The sequence below is a fragment of the Semicossyphus pulcher genome, unplaced genomic scaffold, assembly GCF_022749685.1.
Source record: "Semicossyphus pulcher isolate SPU_LCO1_2020_fin unplaced genomic scaffold, fSemPul1.0.p SCAF_9, whole genome shotgun sequence".
Classification (NCBI taxonomy): Eukaryota; Metazoa; Chordata; class Actinopteri; order Labriformes; family Labridae; genus Semicossyphus; species Semicossyphus pulcher.
This window is the reverse complement of record NW_027211770.1, coordinates 26,200,838-26,217,778: the sequence shown is the minus strand read 5'-3', so window position 1 is coordinate 26,217,778 and position 16,941 is coordinate 26,200,838. Positions and strand designations below refer to the sequence as shown.

Below are 16,941 nucleotides of genomic sequence, written 5' to 3'. Positions count from 1 at the left end.
TATAGAGAATTTGATGATCGTTTATCTGATCACGATATTAGGCATGAGCTGCCCTCACACTGAGGTCCGCTGGTTGAACCCACACTGTTGGGGCTCATAGCCGAGTTTAAAAGTCGATTAACTGTCTTCGCTCAGCTGGAGAGGGATTACGCACGTGAGAGAGGAACTCCGAATGGAGCTGATCAAACTGCAGTGTAGCGCACCGTTAAAGTACGAATCTACATCTGATCGTTTGACATTACTTTAAAAAGGCAGTAGTTGCATCAAAGGTAGTCTGTACGTTTGGGACAACATATGTATGCGAACGTGAGGGATGAAGTCCAAACTGCGCAGTCGGCTGACGCACGGACATCTGAGGGACATAATGAAAATCGCCACCGCTCAGAAACTAGTTCCTGATGACGACAGGCTGGTGGAAGTGAAAAAGTGTCAGGTGACGACCAGCAAGTGAAAATGTGGGTGTTCCTTTTCCTCAGTGTCAGTTTCACATATACTGCCGGCCACAAACTTGATTGGCAAAATCTCTCCCTCTCTCTCTCTCTCTCTCGTCACTACACACTGGATTCCACAGGCCCTGATCCCAGAGCAGCTGGTTTAAACCCCGATATCAGGTCAGACTTTCTGGACAACAGGTGGCTGTTTTATAGAATTAACCAGCAACGTTTGAAATGAATAATTAATGAATCACAATGAGATTTAAACACTAAATGTATTGTTGTTTAGAGTAGTGTAAATAGGAAAAAGTTTACTATGCCACTTGTTGTTACACTTCCCTGTTGTACAGTATTATGTGCTATTATTATTAACCTATTCTTTCAAATGTATCGTTAGTGAATGACATTCACATTTGAAATGAATCTTTGTTAATATGTTGCAAGGATCGCATGTTGCTTTATTAAATCTTTTGTTGTTTATGCAACAACATGAAATGCTCACTGATTTCTACAAGTATCTGTTGGCTCTTATTGAATGATTTCAAATAATAAAACTGTAGTAGCCCATATATCTACGTGTTAAGACATCATGATGTTGGCAAAAAATAGTCCGGCCCCTTTGAGGTCTCATCGGAACAAATCCGGCCCACTACCTAATATGAGTTTGACACCCCTGGTCTAGATATCTGGGTAGTGTGCTCCCACAATTATCGCCACAGGTGCCGCCAAAGAGAACAAAACTGAGATCTTCGAGATTACAACTTTAAAAGTGAGACTTTCCACAGCCAGTTAAAAACTCCTCACAGTACGTTTAACCTGTTACGCCAAAGTATCCCAACACACAAACATACCCAATGAAAAAACAATGATTTTATTTATGTTACCCATATATTTGCATACACATACTCTGAAATATATTAACATTTAAGATCTTAGATATAGTGAATACAAATATCCCCAAATCCATGTATAACGTCATATATGTGCAAGATAATAGAACATCTCCTAAATGATTTCTGCATTCATATGTTACACTTTCTGATCAGGTACTGCACAGTTAATCAATATGGCCTATTTCATTCATTACTGTCCTGTGACCGTCCCTCTCCGAACCCTGAGCTAACATGTATCAGAATAACTTAAAGAGGAGTAACCATGGTTTAGTTCAGCTTAAAGTGCACACTGAAGTATAGAGGTTTAAAAATATTTGACAAAGTATTGTTTGTTCCTGCGGATAAAGCTGTTCAGGTATAATTGCTTTTATAAAATCTTGATATAGCTCATGAATGAAATAGTACATCCACATTAACTGCTGAATAAATACAGTGTGTCACATCTCTATATATCTTCCTTTGATACATTTACAACGTATGCAAAAAGAAAAATGGGAAAGAAAGTTACAAAAAAAAAAAAAATAATAATCCATCCAGATTGTCTGTTATGGAGACACATAAAAAAAAAAGATCCCTTTCAAAATAAAAAAAGGCGTACATAATGAAGTGTAACAGAGTCACATGTATAAAAACTGTGCTTTTACTCTGAAAATCTACAGAAATAACCATCGAGAAGCCCCGCATCTCAGCAAGAAATATAAACTGGCTTTCATTTCCAGGAAAGTACAAACTACTCTTCGGACAAGCTGGAGAAGTGTGCGAGTCAGCCGCGGTGACGGTGCCCCGCGGAGTACGTCAGAATCAGATGCAGGATGAAGGGATTCATTTGATGGCTACTTCTGTACTCTTCTGCTGATAGATACAACACAAGTCTCAAAAAATACATTGTTATTTTCAAATGGCAAAACTATCAAAATTGTCCTCCTACGCCAGCAGGCTCGGATCATTTCCTCCTTTAAAAACGGGTCACATCAGCAAAGGACTGGATTTTTTTAAGATGCAGTGTAACACAGTCCTGACAGCAGACATGCCAAGCTCAATGGCCGTTATAAATTATGGCTGTTTGATAATGCACATCATCTTTTCTGAGCTGCTGTTCAGAGGAAACGTTAGAGAAAAACTGTACATTGCGTCGTCCCTTTCAGTTTTCAGTTTTCACAACTCTCCTGCAAAAGTAAACAAATAATTGAACAACAACTCCATGACAAAACAGGTCAGATATTACAGAACAATATAAACCACTACTGTATGTGCTTGTCTAGTCAACAAACTCCAGAGACAGAATGTGGAGACGATAGAGCAAAAGACACAAACACAAACGTTTTCTTTTTCAGATCCGACGTCTCCACAACAGAACGAGAGAACGAATGAGGGAGAGGAACAATGAAGAGATCTATCCGTTCGCTTGACCTCGAGTGCTGCGAGTCTGAGATGTGCTTGTGGCCGCGTCGTTGCTGGGTTGAACACAGTGAGATCAAAGCTGTGAAGACGGGTGTTACCTGTGTGATCTCCCCCCGTGAAAGCTGCCGAGTGAAAAGCACTCCAGTGAACCTTCTTTGTGCTTCCACGCAGTATGCTTAAAAACAGTGTCACTACACCGCTGTGCTCTTCAGCCAAACAAGTGACAGTCACAGTGTCTCGTTGTGTTTGTGTCCCACGGGTGCACTGTGCGACTGAATCATGAATACCCCCCTTACCCTCCCCTCCCTCACACCCGGGCCTCACCTACTTATACAGCAGCGGGATCTGGCTGTTGTGACAGTGGTTGCGGCTCATCTTGCTGTCGGCCGGGTACAGGTTGGAGGAGTTGGAGAAGGAGGGCGGGAGGGAGTGATTGTCCGTGGTGGGGTTGGGGTAGCCCGGCGGGGGGAGCAGAGACTTGGGGTCCGGCTGGGAGGAGGGCAGCGGGGCGTTGTGGTTCTGGTTCTGGCCTGAGGAGGGGCGGCGGCGGTTGCGTAGAGCCTGACGCTCTGCCAGCTGGTTGCGGAGAGCCGATACCCTCTCTTCTTTCTACAGACACAAAGAGTAGAGAGGAGAAGTCAATGTAAGAGCAACATTTAACTTACACAGCCCCGACCACCCCAATTAGAGCTCAGTCTGTAGGTGGGTGGCTGGGTCAAGACCCGGTATGGACCAAGCATGAAATTAAGGCTGGTAGCTGGAGAGGTGCCAGTTCCTTTCCTGGGCACTGTCGAGGTGTCCTTGAGCAAGGCACGGAGTTCTGCCTCTGAGCCGGCATCGGAAGTAATAAGAGGCGAAACAGGGTGTGTTTGAAGCATGCACTGTTTGTTTATGCGCTGGAACGCTGTGTAAAAACACACACTGGGCGGCTTCTTGAATTATTGGTTAGTTTTAATAATTTAGTCATTTGCAGGTTCAAGCTTCTCAAATGTGGGGATATGCTTCATTTTATGGCCAAATATGATGGAAATGGAAATGAAATGTTTAAACAAGACATTTAAAGATGTCACTTGAGATTCAGGAAAACTAGGATGGGCTATTGTGAAGAATTAACAATTCATCTTGAAAATAATCTGCAGATTAAATAATAATATTAGTTGCAGCCTTAATAAGAAGCATATAACACATACTATATAAACTGTTTATCACACACTATAATGTAGTTGTATGCACATATAATTTGTCAATAACTACAACTCTTTTTGTGGGCAGCCATAACTGGAGGACTGTGTATAACCAGATAATAAATGAAACCATAGTAACACGATTAGCAGATAAAGTTGTCAGCACTAAGTGAGCATGTAATTCTTCTAATGATGCACAGCAGAAGAAAGAACGTGCTTCAGGCCAAAGGCTTCGAGTGAAACACACCACTTCTTTTTCATTATCCGACATTTATTCATTTACATCTTCGACAGAGAACTACAGGGTCAACTATTTAATCTACCTGTGTGTGTCAAAGAGTCAAGAGCATCAGGACAAATAACTTGCAAACTGGGTTCGTTGAGTTTGACTTCCTGCCTCACTGACCCCTGACCCTGCTCTGTAACAACCTCTGATACATGTTCAGGAGAAACTATACACAAGCCCATGAGGTATAACCGTGTTAACAAGCTGCAAAGGAGTAAAAACAAGGGCCTCTTTTTCAATACCCTCCATTGTTTAATGCACTTGTAGTAAGTAGACCTGCAAACAATGGCACACACACTGACTTCCTGCCTCACATATGAGCTGTATTAAGCCAGCATAGTTTGGAAGCAGCACAAATAAGCATGGACCGTAAAAAGCTGCAGGAAAGAATCCTTAAAGCTGAAAATGCTACAAGATGCTAACTCATGCTCATAATGTGTGTGACATTTGTGTGTGCACGTTAAAGATATCATAATAACAGGTAATGCTCTGTGTTTGTGTCTGCATTAACAATGTGTTCACCTCCTGGATGATCTTCTGCAGCTCCCTGTTCTCTCTCTCCAGCTGTCTGGATTTCTCCTCGTCGTTGTTGTTGGTGGACGAGCCGGTCTTCAGAGTGTCCTGCTGCTCCGACTGCCACTCCCCGCGGGTGATCAGACGCCGCATCTGGACCGCCACAGGAACAGGAAGTCAATAAAGAACAAACACCGGCCTGAGAGTACAGCATGCTAAATGAATAACGCGTCTGCTGTGAACAGATTTTTTAATATCTGTCGGCCTTTGAGCTGAATCTCTGACACTTGAGTGAAGGTCTAAAATGTTTCCTTCACTTAAGTCAATATTAAATTTAGTTTTATTTGTCTTCTGATGTCTTTGGAGCTGCGGTGTGCTTCCATAAAAAGCCAGACAATCAAATAAATGTGATGCTTTCTTATCTCGGTAAATGAAGTTGGGATTTCTGTAGGTGGCAGTCTTTCCTCTGTGTGCACAGTCTGCAGCAGTGCTCATTTGCACCACCAAGCTCGACCAAACAAATCATTGTGGCTGCTGCCAGACATGCAAAATGTCTCACTTTGTTTGTGCCAGAGGATTTTTTTTTTCCCTAACACGAAATGTTGACAGCAGCAACACAACGAAAAGCTTCTCACTTCAAGAATTAATAGCGTAACGGTAAAATGACAAATAGATTGCAGATCAGCATTTGTATTTTTGATCTCTATTTGTTACTCTTTATTCCCTCTACGTTTGAGCTGCTGTAAAGAGAGATTATTTCCTGTTTGTTATCCTGAGAGTTTATTTTAGATTAAGCAACATTCTGATTTTATGTTACAGCTGCAGAGCTTTGAGTCTGGACAATATGAAGCTGCAGAAGTTTCATGCACCATTCAGCACAGGCTGATCTTTCCTTAAACACACTGAGACTAATCAGTTTGACCTTTGGTTTTAATGCATTGTAAGTGTAGCCTCTAGAGTGTGCAGCCGTTCCTAAAGGTGTGAGTCACAAGTCAGCGCACCTTGGGAACAAAAAGCACCACCAGAGTGATGTAGGCAGAGAAGACGATTGCTAGAGAGGCGAAGGCAAAGGAGGCGTCCTGCTGTGAAGACAGGATCATAGTCACAGGAGCCGTGATCAGGCACAACACCTGCAGAGAGAGAGGGGAACCAACAGAAAGAGAAGTTACAAAGGGAGAGGGAGGTAGACGAGGAAGATGGAGGCAGAGATGGGGAGGGGGAGAATAAAGTATGAGCGAGGAGGAAAATCACATCCATAAAAGCATTAGGCATCTGTTTATCATTCCAGGGAGGGCTCCCATGTGAAACCAGCATTAAAAAGTCATGAGTGAAGTGTCGACGGCACGCTGACAATATCCACGTTGTCATCTCATCACAGCCCGAAGCCCACAGCTTAGCAAGGAGGAAGGAGGTCCCTCTACAGAAGCACCATTAACTATTGACATCATCATAAAAGTGAGATGTGTGTATCGTAAAATAAAATAATAACATAGACGTGTGTCACATTATGGCAGCATGTGAAGAAATGAGCACACACGCTGCATTTAATGCTCTCATAAATAACCATGAGCGATGATGATCAATGAAAGATTCTCTCCCTGACGGAGGAGGCGAGATCAATCCATTTACAAATTACAAATCACCAACAACATGTCCTGATGCTCATTAGGATACATGGGAATTTACTTATTAATGGGAGTTTCGGCAAAATGGCTGTTGAAGAGGAAAATGTTTGCCCGCTTCAGATCAAAACAGAAAAACTTGTCTGGCAGTGAAAGTGACAGGAACCACTTTCCCCAGACGTTTTACATCAATTACAAAATTACCCCGTGTCAAGAGTGTCAGCAAACGGCGGAGACTATTTGTCTAAAGTGGCTGAAGTGAACATAATGGCAGCTATTTCAGTTTAAAGTGCATCCTAGGTGCGTCCGTTTAAGATGATTCACCTGCTATTAAGAGGCACTGAAAATTGTTTGACAGACGGCTGAGGTAACCACTGTGCTTTAGTGCCTAAACGGGTGCATGTTAAACCTATTTGTTCTATAGGACAAGCTCTACACAATCTACGCACTCTCTGCCATCCACACTCTGCAGCCACATTTCGTCCTATATATGTGCTGAGTATTAAAGCTAAAGTACTGAGCACTCGCAGCACTGCAGCACAATAAAAGTTTGCTATGCCCTTAAATATTTTATTGATTTTATTTAACATTTTCCTCACCAGAAAGCCCCCCTGAGAACGAGTTTTCATTTCATAAAGCAGACCTGAGATACGACTGTCGGTATCGTTGAACCACAGGCACAATAAGCATCAGAATTTATGATTCATGCACGACAGCAGCTTGTGCTGGCAGGATAATGATTTGGACAGAAATGCGTCCAGGGATCAGCATTTTAGAGAATAAAATCTCACTGCGTACTTGTGGAAAAGCTTGAATATTTTATACACCAGCCTGTCTCGTAATGGTAAAACTGATCATTATACCAACATGTACTTTTCAATATTTCATACCCGACCATGAATCTGTGATGTTCAGCACAGCCCAAAGGTTGTGTTTGAGAGGAAAAGCTGTCATTTATATTCTGCTGTTCCCTCAATGAACGCATTTAAATGTTTTTTCTCCGCTGGAAGATTTTCAACGAGACGTTCTGTCACATTTAAGCAGCGATGTGCTCAAATAAAGAAAATACAGCAGAGAGACTTTAGAGGGGACATGTTCGAGCGATGCAGTCAATTTTCTATTATTCGAATGTGTTTTTGAGTCACGTTGGTAAAGTTTGTTCAGATTTAAAGATTGTATACATATTTTAATTTAGTTATTTTTGGAGCCTCTCCTGAAACGAACAAGCCGTTTTGCCATTCAAAGGTCAGACCTTAGCCACTATTGGCTGACAGTATTTGGAGTAACCGTGTAGCCCCTCCCCCACGTGGCTGCACTGCAAAGTTGTAGAAAACATGGCTGCCCTAGGATCAGTTATTCGGCCTTATATGTACGAGCCAGAATCACCAGGAGGTGTAGACTTGACTACAAGCGAGAGCAAGAAGGCAGGCTGAGGTGAACGACGGTGAATGACGATTGGTCGATTTCAGCGAAAGTAAGGTTCTACACAAAAACCTGCAGCTGTTCTGAACGGCCCATTTCAGAGGCGACCTTTTTATCATGTCATTCTGGATCCACCCATCCATTATCTATATCGCTTATCCTGTTCAGGGTCTCGGGGGGCTGGATTGGACACCCTGGATTGGTCGCCAGTCAATCACAGGGCTGACACATAGATACAGACAACCTTTCACACTCACACCCACACCTATGGGCAATTTAGAGTCACCAATTAACCTTACAAGCATGTCTTTTGACTGCGGGAGGAAGCCGGAGACCCCGGAGGCAACCCACGCATGCACGAGGAGAACATGCAAACTCCACACAGAAAGGGCCCACCTTGCCCAAACCGGGGTTTGAACCAGTGACCTCTAGCTGTGAGGCAACAGCGCTAACCACTGCACCGTGCAGTCATTCTGGATAAAACAGAGAATTATGCAGTTTTCATTTTTCACTGTGAACAATAAACACCCAAAAATGTGAAATAAAGCAAAATATGAGAATATCCATTCAAAAGATATGCCCCCTTTAAGGGAGCATCAAATCATCTATAAACTCCATTAACTTTTACTGCAAAGAGACCAAAGGAAACCTCTGAGGATTAAGCTTTTAGGAGCTTGCAGTGGAAATATCTTCTGGTCAGCTGCATGTTGTAAAGTTGCCTCTTAAAGCCAGCACCAAACGAAGTAATCATGGAGCTAGTAGCATTGATTAACCCCCCACAGATATACTACAGCCATTTTGTGCTGTGGCGCAATAAAACGTGTTCTTATCGCCGCTTTAATGTTTTTCTGCGCGCGACTGAAAGCTCTTTGCAGAGAAAGCAGAGCAGCAGAACGCAGACACCCAGAAACAGGAGCACAGGCGTGATGGTGTCGTTTATGTGTTTTTTTGGGACTCACAGCAACGTTGTAAATAGCCATCCCCACGGCCCGGTGGTCATTGATCTTCTCCGTGGAGACAGACTTGGTCTCGTAAGCCAGAAAAATGCCCAGCAGCAGCAGCAGACCCTTGTAGCCGTAAACAACACCTAGAGGAGGATGAAACAGGGAGAGGAGGCAGGTTAAACACTGAATGAGTGTGCAGCCATGTTTGTATAAGAATGGAAATTGTACAGTATGACGTGTGTAATGCAGCTGAGGGTAAACTGGTAAATGAACCAACCTATAAATAAGTGTATGTTTTGTTACGTTTTTCCTCTATTCTGTCAGCAGCAATCTTGGTGATCTCTGTTTAGTTCTCTTTGGAGCATGTATGGCGCTAAGCAGTAATCACTTCTTCTCTTAAAGACATTCACCTCATTGCTGATGGTGTTGGAACATCGACTGTAAACAAGAAGCAGATGTAGCCTTGTGCTTTCAAAGGTGATTAGGTCATTATAGTTAGTTCTTATCAAGTGTTCATTTTTCTGACAGGTTTAGTTTCAATTAGTTATTTGATGCTGTAAAAAGGATGATTGACAGCTCTGTTGACAAATCCGGCTCCTGCAGCCGATCTGTTCCGGATTAGCAGATTAGAAGAGGATCAGTGAGAGGAAACGTAACTAAAACAATCCCTACAGTCATTGAAGTTTACATATCTGTGAACGTTAACCTCAGATGAACACAAGAAGCTGTTCTGCTGTTAAACTGCTGTTTTTGGTTAGTGGCTCCATCCGCCGACCTCTACTGCGCAGACTCTGGCTCCTAACTGTGCTTTCACACTGAAAGCGAAGCAAATATTCGCCTTGCGTTACTCGCGCGAGTTTGACCGCCGGATCAAAATTTTCATTTAAATAACAGGCGAATATTCGCCCTTCGCTTCAGGAATGGAGGACAGGAAGCAGAGCTTATCTCCATGGTTACCAACAGCGTTTCATTTCTTTCGGCTATCAACCATGTCCGACATCCCTACTCTCGCTACATTGTACCTGCTGTGAAAGTCAGAGATGGGTCGGAAAACCAGACGCTGTCGTACATGGGTTCATGACACCATCCAGAGGCGAACACAGCTGGGTGAATACCACCGCCTTCTCCAGGAACTCCGTCTGGATTGTATTTGAGGTCACCATCGCAAGATGGTTGCGCCCGTCAAGGGGAGTATCTTGGCTTTAATTTTGTACAATGAGGGTACACAGGAATACGTCCTCCATCTTTATGTACAGTCATTGGTTAGAATGTATTGAGAAAGATGACAGAATCACACTACTTATCAACTGATATATATTGATATTATCCCTGTAAACATTTTCCAAATGAGTTCAATTTAGTCTCCTTCAATTTAGTATGTTTAGTTAAGTGGTTCTATTTGGAGTAAAGTTGACGATAAGGCAGGTTATACTTTAGGGCACAGCTACCTGCGATAGACAAGTCACCGGTCAACCCGTCAACCAGGATAGAGACGTAAAAATGCCCTGTTGTCCAAATATGGCTCTAGAAAACCAAGATGGCGATGGCTGAAATGCTGTCCTGTTGACTACTTCCACTTCTTTTGTAGTCTTTTTGCAATAAGAACCAGCCAGTCACAGGATGTAGACGTGTTTGGGGAAAAAAGAAAGTCTCTCACATTTTGTCGCCTCACTTTTAAAGGAACAGATCCATTATGCACGGCTCTCTTCAAAGAGCTGTAATTTCCATCAAGATACCTAAAGTAGTGATATTGAAGTTCCCAGTTTTGTTCTCCAGGACTCCTAGCATGGCTGAAGACTGTTGGCATTGTAACATCTCTCACACAAGTCCCACAGGTGCAATACTTAATTGCTAGAAAGCTGAAAGAATCTACGAAACAATGTCATTATGGGATTTTGTGCAGTTATGCGATCATGTCAATGCCTTTACATGGTTTCTGTTTTTAGAGACAGCAACACTATGAACAGCTCAATGTGGCCGCGGAGAGAGCGAGTGTGTGAGTGCGAGTGAGTGCAGTGGTAAAGTGTAGCCACAATGGATGGTGGAATATGTTGAAAGCCTGTCAGAGGCAGCAGACTGACAGAAAAAAGAGAATATAATAGTGAAGAGAGTGAAGCAGCGAAGAAAAGAAAATGTGTGACTGAGTGAGTTGGACACTTCTTCAGACTGTCCATTGTTTCTTTATACCGCCTGATATTAAAGCACCATCTTTTCTTCTCTCTGAAAGGAAATGCTATGGGGCAATGGCCCAGTTTGTGACCCACATTATTTGAATTTCAGCACCATTATACTTTCATAAGAGCTGCCACGCTAAGAGAGACAGCAGAGAGACAGACAGGGAGAGAGAGGGACCGCGTGGGCCGACAGAAAGAGAAGCAAAGTGGGAGAAAAGAGGAATCAGACGTGAGCGGGGCGGCGGGGGCTGAGGAGGGAGACTGTGATATGAAACCTGTTTAATTCAGAGTGAATGAAAGTGACGTGTGTGTGCGTGTGTGCATATGTGTCTGCATATGTGTATGACAAAGATATTGAAAACCAGAGCAGGGCAGAGAGTGATAAAGAGACAGATTGAAGTGCGAGAGGGTTGAGACCAGTACCGAGCCACGTATTCATCTTCTCCGAGCTGCAGTGCTCCAACAAGGGCTGAATCAGGACATCCTTATCTTCTTTAGGGGCCTCTTTAGTGAACTTCTACTCACACGGCAAGACGAGGAGAGAGAGGAGTGGAAGGATAAAGAGATGGAGGGAAAGAGAGAAGGGGAGATAATAAGAAAAGATGAGACAGCGAGAATGCAGAGTAAGCATAAGCCCCAGACACTGCACGCTTGATCCCCCCGGGTAAATAGGTCCCTCCCGTAAGTCAGATATAGATGGTGGAATTAAAAGGGTATCAGATATCCAATAATGTGAAATATAAAAAATTCTATTTAAGGTTCGACTGTAGTTAAAGGTAATGCCGTGCAGATCACGGATGATGAGGCTGATGATGTATAGCTGTTGAGAGGAGCTCAGTGGTTGCAGTCTACATGCACATTAGTGTCTCAGTTTGTGTCTAATCCGGGTTTTAATGGTCTTTAAACAGTATTAAATCTTCTTCAGATCATTTAACGGCTTCATATGAACATTTTCTTTCCAAGAAAAGACCACTTGACTATGAAAAGCTTGCAACTGTTCGCTCTCTCAGCATTCATACTTTATTTTTCAGTTGCAGCAAGCGGCTGTTTTCAACAAAAGCAGCTCTAAAAATTGACTTTACTCTTCCTGCTGTGCACCATACAGCAAACAGAGAGAGTAAGCGACGGGCGAAGGAACATAGTGGAGCATAAAGCGTCAAAAGAGCCAGATATGTCCCTCAGGAGAGGAGAGGAGGTGAGTGAAGACCAGGAACGGAGCTGAAAGGAGAGTGCAAATATTGGGCTTAAACTCATCGGATGGACACAAACACGACCCCGAATCAAAGCTAATGTTGCTTTGTATCTGTCAACATTTTAAAGGTGATGTTGACTTATACGTATATTCTGTAAAAAAAGGCCGACATTTTATTATTTGCTGCTCCAATGTCAAATTTTTTTCTTACACGCAGGTCTGTAAGTGACTGACTGACTGACTGACTGAGTGAGTGACGGTACTCTCTCAGCCGTAGAGAGAGAGAGTTGCGATATCGCAATGGCAGATCACGGAGCATATTGGACCTCCACTGACGCGACTCTCTGTCTATACGGCTCTGGATACTTTGTTTGGGGAGTAGGCGGGGCTGCTCCTCCGCTGCTCGTCTGCTGTCCTCACCTACGTCCGCAGCGCGCACCTACTTTCAAACACGTTGGCCTCATGAGGACAGTCCTTGTAACACATTGCCCACAAAAGCGCACATTGACCTGATGCGGTCAGCCACATACGAGGTTTTGACCTCGTCTTGTTTAAAGATTTTTAAAAAAAAATAGCTTTATAGCTTTATTAAAAGGTGAAGAAAGACAGGGAACGCTGGGAGTAGAGGTTGGGGGTTGTTATGCACCGAATGATCCGCAGAACGGGAGTCGAACCTGCGATCAGTGCGTCTAGGACTGTAGCCTGTATACATGGGGCGCCGGCTCCACCAACTGAGCCAAACCAGTGCCCCCCCCCCAACGTCCCATTTAAAAAGAACTCGCATAAAAAAGCTCTGGAAAACATTAAGAGACCACCGCACTGTTTTTCTCTGGTTCTACTATTTATAGGTTTGTGTTTGTTTTTAATGAACTTCTGTTTTATTGAAAACAACATTTCTTCTACTTCTAAATTAAATATTCTGATTTTGGTCTTTTACTTTCAGAAAATGACGACTGGTTAAGAAAACTCAGAGTACACAAATCAATATTTGGTGGAATAACCCGTTTTTTTTAATCACAGCTTTCATATATCTTGGCTGCTCTCCACCTGTCTGTCACAGAGCACTCTTAGTTTGATGGCTTGAGACCATCCATCTTCCTCTTGATCACATTCAGGTTTTAAACAGGGTTCAGATCTGGACTGGGCTGGCTGTGACATGTAGAGAGAGATGCTGATTTAAGGAACACTTGGAGTGGTCTCTTCATTTTTTCCAGAGCTGTATTTAAGATTTGTTGATTGAATTCCTGGCCACTAGAGGGCAGAAAACCTCAAAACAAGAGTGGCAAAAATGTGACTTAAAATGTGCTTCCTGTCTAATGACCAGTGGTGCAACAGTAGCATGTATTTTGGGTTGTACTTGGATCTTTATAAAATGTAGTCCTGCACTCTCTCTCCCTTCAGCTCTGCTTTGGTCTCCACCAACTCCAAGCTCTTTAGCTTCTAAATGCTACACTATGTTCATCAGTTACCTGTGTCCGGGTACCTGGCATGAAGCGTACAGTTTGTTCATTTTTGTGGACAACAGCAGAAAAAGGTTTGTGAGAGCAGCTCCGACAGAATCGTGCAGTAAATGTGCAGTAAAGCCAAAACAATGAGCTTAAAGATAATTGTATTTTTCCTTCTGTGCGAGCGCCGAAAACAAGGGATTGTATCTCTTGAGTGTTAACATTTAAAATATTCATTAATGCAGATTTAATCAAGTTAAACATACAAGTTTATGGGAAGATGAATGTTTAATGTGGCAGGGAATTCTTTTGTGTTTGTTTTTACAATAAATACTGCAGGATAACAGTGCGTAGACTATCAAGACAAATTACTATAATTGCTCAAGTTCAAATGTCACAGCTAAAGCTCTCCTGTGAATAAACCTAAAGTGTATCCTTGTTTCAGACTGTGCTTTTTAACTGAAGATGAATCAAAATGATAGAGAATTTCTACAAACGAGGCCCACTGTCTCATTACTTTGCTACTGATTGATGACAGCGGCTGCGTGCACGATCCGTGCAAACGTGCAGTGACACATAAATGATCTCATCCGTCTTTCGTACTCTACCTCAACCGTAATGTGCAGAGGATCCACAATCTGCCAGATCATGAGTGACAGGAAGTCGATAGCCAGCAGCACTCCAACTGTTGCGTAGAGTTTCCATGGCTCCAAGTGTTGCTGTGTGAGCAAAGACACACACACACATTCACAACAGTCATCACTATCCAAGGGCATCACGAGCCGGTCCACAAACAAAGACAAACAACCAGGACAAATAATATGACAGGCGTCCTTGTGATTTCTGGATGACTGGGCGCGAATTGTCTTCTGAATGTGTGTCTCCGAGTGTTCATAGTGTGTCTGTGTGTGTCCAAGTGTATTTTAGGAGCAGTAGGAGATTGTCTGTGTGTGTGTGCGAGTGTCTGCAGAAGCTATATTTGTGCTGCAACCTGAAATCATCATTTATACACACTGAGATGACACTGCTTATGTGCGGACAGCTTCCGAGGCGACTGATATCAACTGTATTATTCTTAAGTTAAGCCATAATGGAAGCAATACAGCCGTAACCGAAAACAAGCACAGCAAAATGAGCTCTCCCGCTGTGTCTTTCCACACTTCTTTTTTTATTCGACCACGCCGGCTTACTCCCAGCACCTCCAACATAGTAGCAGCCATCGAAGCGTGCAATGACTAGAACTGAAATATAAAATAAAGAAGAAAACACATTACACAGTCCTGAGCGCCTCTACACTTGAGTTGCATGAAAAATGATTTGAAAGGCGTTCATTCTCCCCTCGATATGTGAAAGTTTCTTTAAATACTCGCACGGAGACTCGCTCTCTGGGAAAATGCCCTTCTGTGGACATGAAGTGAGTTGAAAGTCAACGCGATTCGATGTGCTTTGGCTCAAATAATAAACCCCCCGAAGGATGGATTTCTGCATAGAACTTTAATACTCATACATATTCATAAATATTCCATAAATGGCTTAATCTCTTATTCTTCTGATTAGGTCTTAGAAATTCCCACAACAAATCACAGACTGGCAGTATCTTGTTGGCTCCAGGATACACTATCTTTCAGGCGACGTTTACACACACATAAACACAAACACACACCCACTCATAAACACAGCAGCATGCAAATAAAGCTGATGACGTACGCATCAGCGGCATTGTAAGGTGTGTTTACATGCCACAGAATCTGCTCCTGCATGTTTCGGTGCATAAATGTTGCATGTGTGTCGGAGCGTGTGCTTTGTGTGTGCATGTATGAAGCACAGTATCTGTGTCAGTGTGTGTCCAACACCCTTATCCCTGCACTTTTGCTACAACCCCTCCGCAGTGAATGATGCGGAGCTGGCCTCTTAGAAGCTTATGTTACTCGGAAGCCCTGCAAAGTTTTTTAACAGAACTTTTTTATCAGCCGGCGCCACACATGCTGCATTGCCCGGCCTCCCTCCCCGCCTCCTCTCCCATCCTTTCTCAACTCCTCCCGAGACCGCAGAGAGGCTTATCCCTCCTGCCCTCCAACTCTGCCTCCCTACCTTCTTCTTCTCCTTCTTTTCCTCCTTCTTGGTGAAGAGGGTGTGGACCCACCAGATCTTTGTGAACATGCTGCCGTACGCCAGGCTGAAGCCAAGGCCGAGGAGCCACAGGCGGAACTGGAGGAGACAGGAAAAGAGAGAGAGGAGAGAATTGTAATTTAAAATACCTTCATTCAAGGGCTTAGGTCAAATCCAGTCAATTTTATTTATTAATGCAAAGTCATAACAGAACTTATCTCGGGGCACTTTTCATATAAAGAAGGTCGAGAGCGTTCTCTTTATATTATTATTAACAGAGACCCAACAATTCCCACTCGGACCGAGCACTTTGCTACAGCTGCAAGGAAAAGCTTCCTTTTAACAGACAGAAACCACGAGCAGAACCAGGCTTTAAAAGGATGCTTAGGAAACTAAATATATCATTTGAATTTGTAACTTCCATTACACAATAAATCAATCTGGCAATATGAAGCCAGTAGTATTACAAAAATATAAAGCCTAAAAAGAAGCTTCTATGTTGCAGAATCTCTTGTTTTTTTCCTTGACAGAAATGATAATGTTGTTTTTACATCTTTGTGCTTCACTGCCTTTTCTTTCAGTTATGCTTTATTCAGGTGCTTTTTAAAAAGGAATATTTACTATAAATAAAAATGACACATAGAGGAGATATAAAATAAAATCTGCAGGTATTTCTTTTAGTCAGTAAACCTCCCCAACAACTTCCACCGACAAGGTCTGCAAATCGTTCTCTGCACCACTCACTGCAGCTCCTTAAGCTTTTTGCTCTGAGCGCATCGTAATAATACCTGAAGGTAACCAGATGAAAATATCAATATTTCTACCAATCCTCTCTTTTTTTAATGTGGTCTGTAGGGGAAGGGAGATTTCAGTAAGGAAATCAACCTGAAACTGTAAAAGTGAGGGGGACATAAATAGGACTTTGAAGTTTCCCCAGTGGAAATTAAGACTTTGCTCTTATTAACAAAAAAAAAAGAAAAACTCTCATTTCTTCCATTAAAGCCAGAAAATTAGAAAAGTGTGCATATTCTCACTCGGTCACGCATCCAATTTGGGGGTTTTGCAGGAGAGGGAGATGAAAAGAGATGAGAAAATGGGAGAGATTGATAGCTAGCTAGATGGATAGCTAGGTAGAAAGACAATTAGCTTGATAGCTAAATAGATACCATCATAGATAGAAGAGAGAGATAGAGAGCCAGGTAGATAGATAAAGAGAAAGATACCTGGTCCGCTGGACAGTTAGCTTGATAGCTGGATAGCTAAATAGATAACATTGACAGAGAGATAGATAGCTAGACAGTTAACTAGATTGCTAGCTAGAA

General features: G+C 42.8%; 1 protein-coding gene across 1 annotated transcript in view; it reads right to left on the bottom strand.

Annotated features, from left to right (window-relative positions):
* Nucleotides 1–1,289: 1,289 nt before the first annotated feature.
* The window catches only part of gabbr1a (gamma-aminobutyric acid (GABA) B receptor, 1a), an 87,503-nt gene continuing 71,851 nt past the window's right edge, over nt 1,290–16,941 (bottom strand). Inside the window, exons 18-24 of the mRNA XM_069655652.1 lie at nt 15,602–15,718; nt 14,119–14,229; nt 11,297–11,390; nt 8,715–8,842; nt 5,713–5,841; nt 4,721–4,864; nt 1,290–3,337 (exon numbers count right to left, since the gene is read on the bottom strand). Coding sequence (XP_069511753.1) covers nt 3,053–3,337; nt 4,721–4,864; nt 5,713–5,841; nt 8,715–8,842; nt 11,297–11,390; nt 14,119–14,229; nt 15,602–15,718 — 1,008 coding nt within the window. The 3' untranslated portion in view covers nt 1,290–3,052. The remainder of the gene's footprint in view (nt 3,338–4,720; nt 4,865–5,712; nt 5,842–8,714; nt 8,843–11,296; nt 11,391–14,118; nt 14,230–15,601; nt 15,719–16,941) is intronic.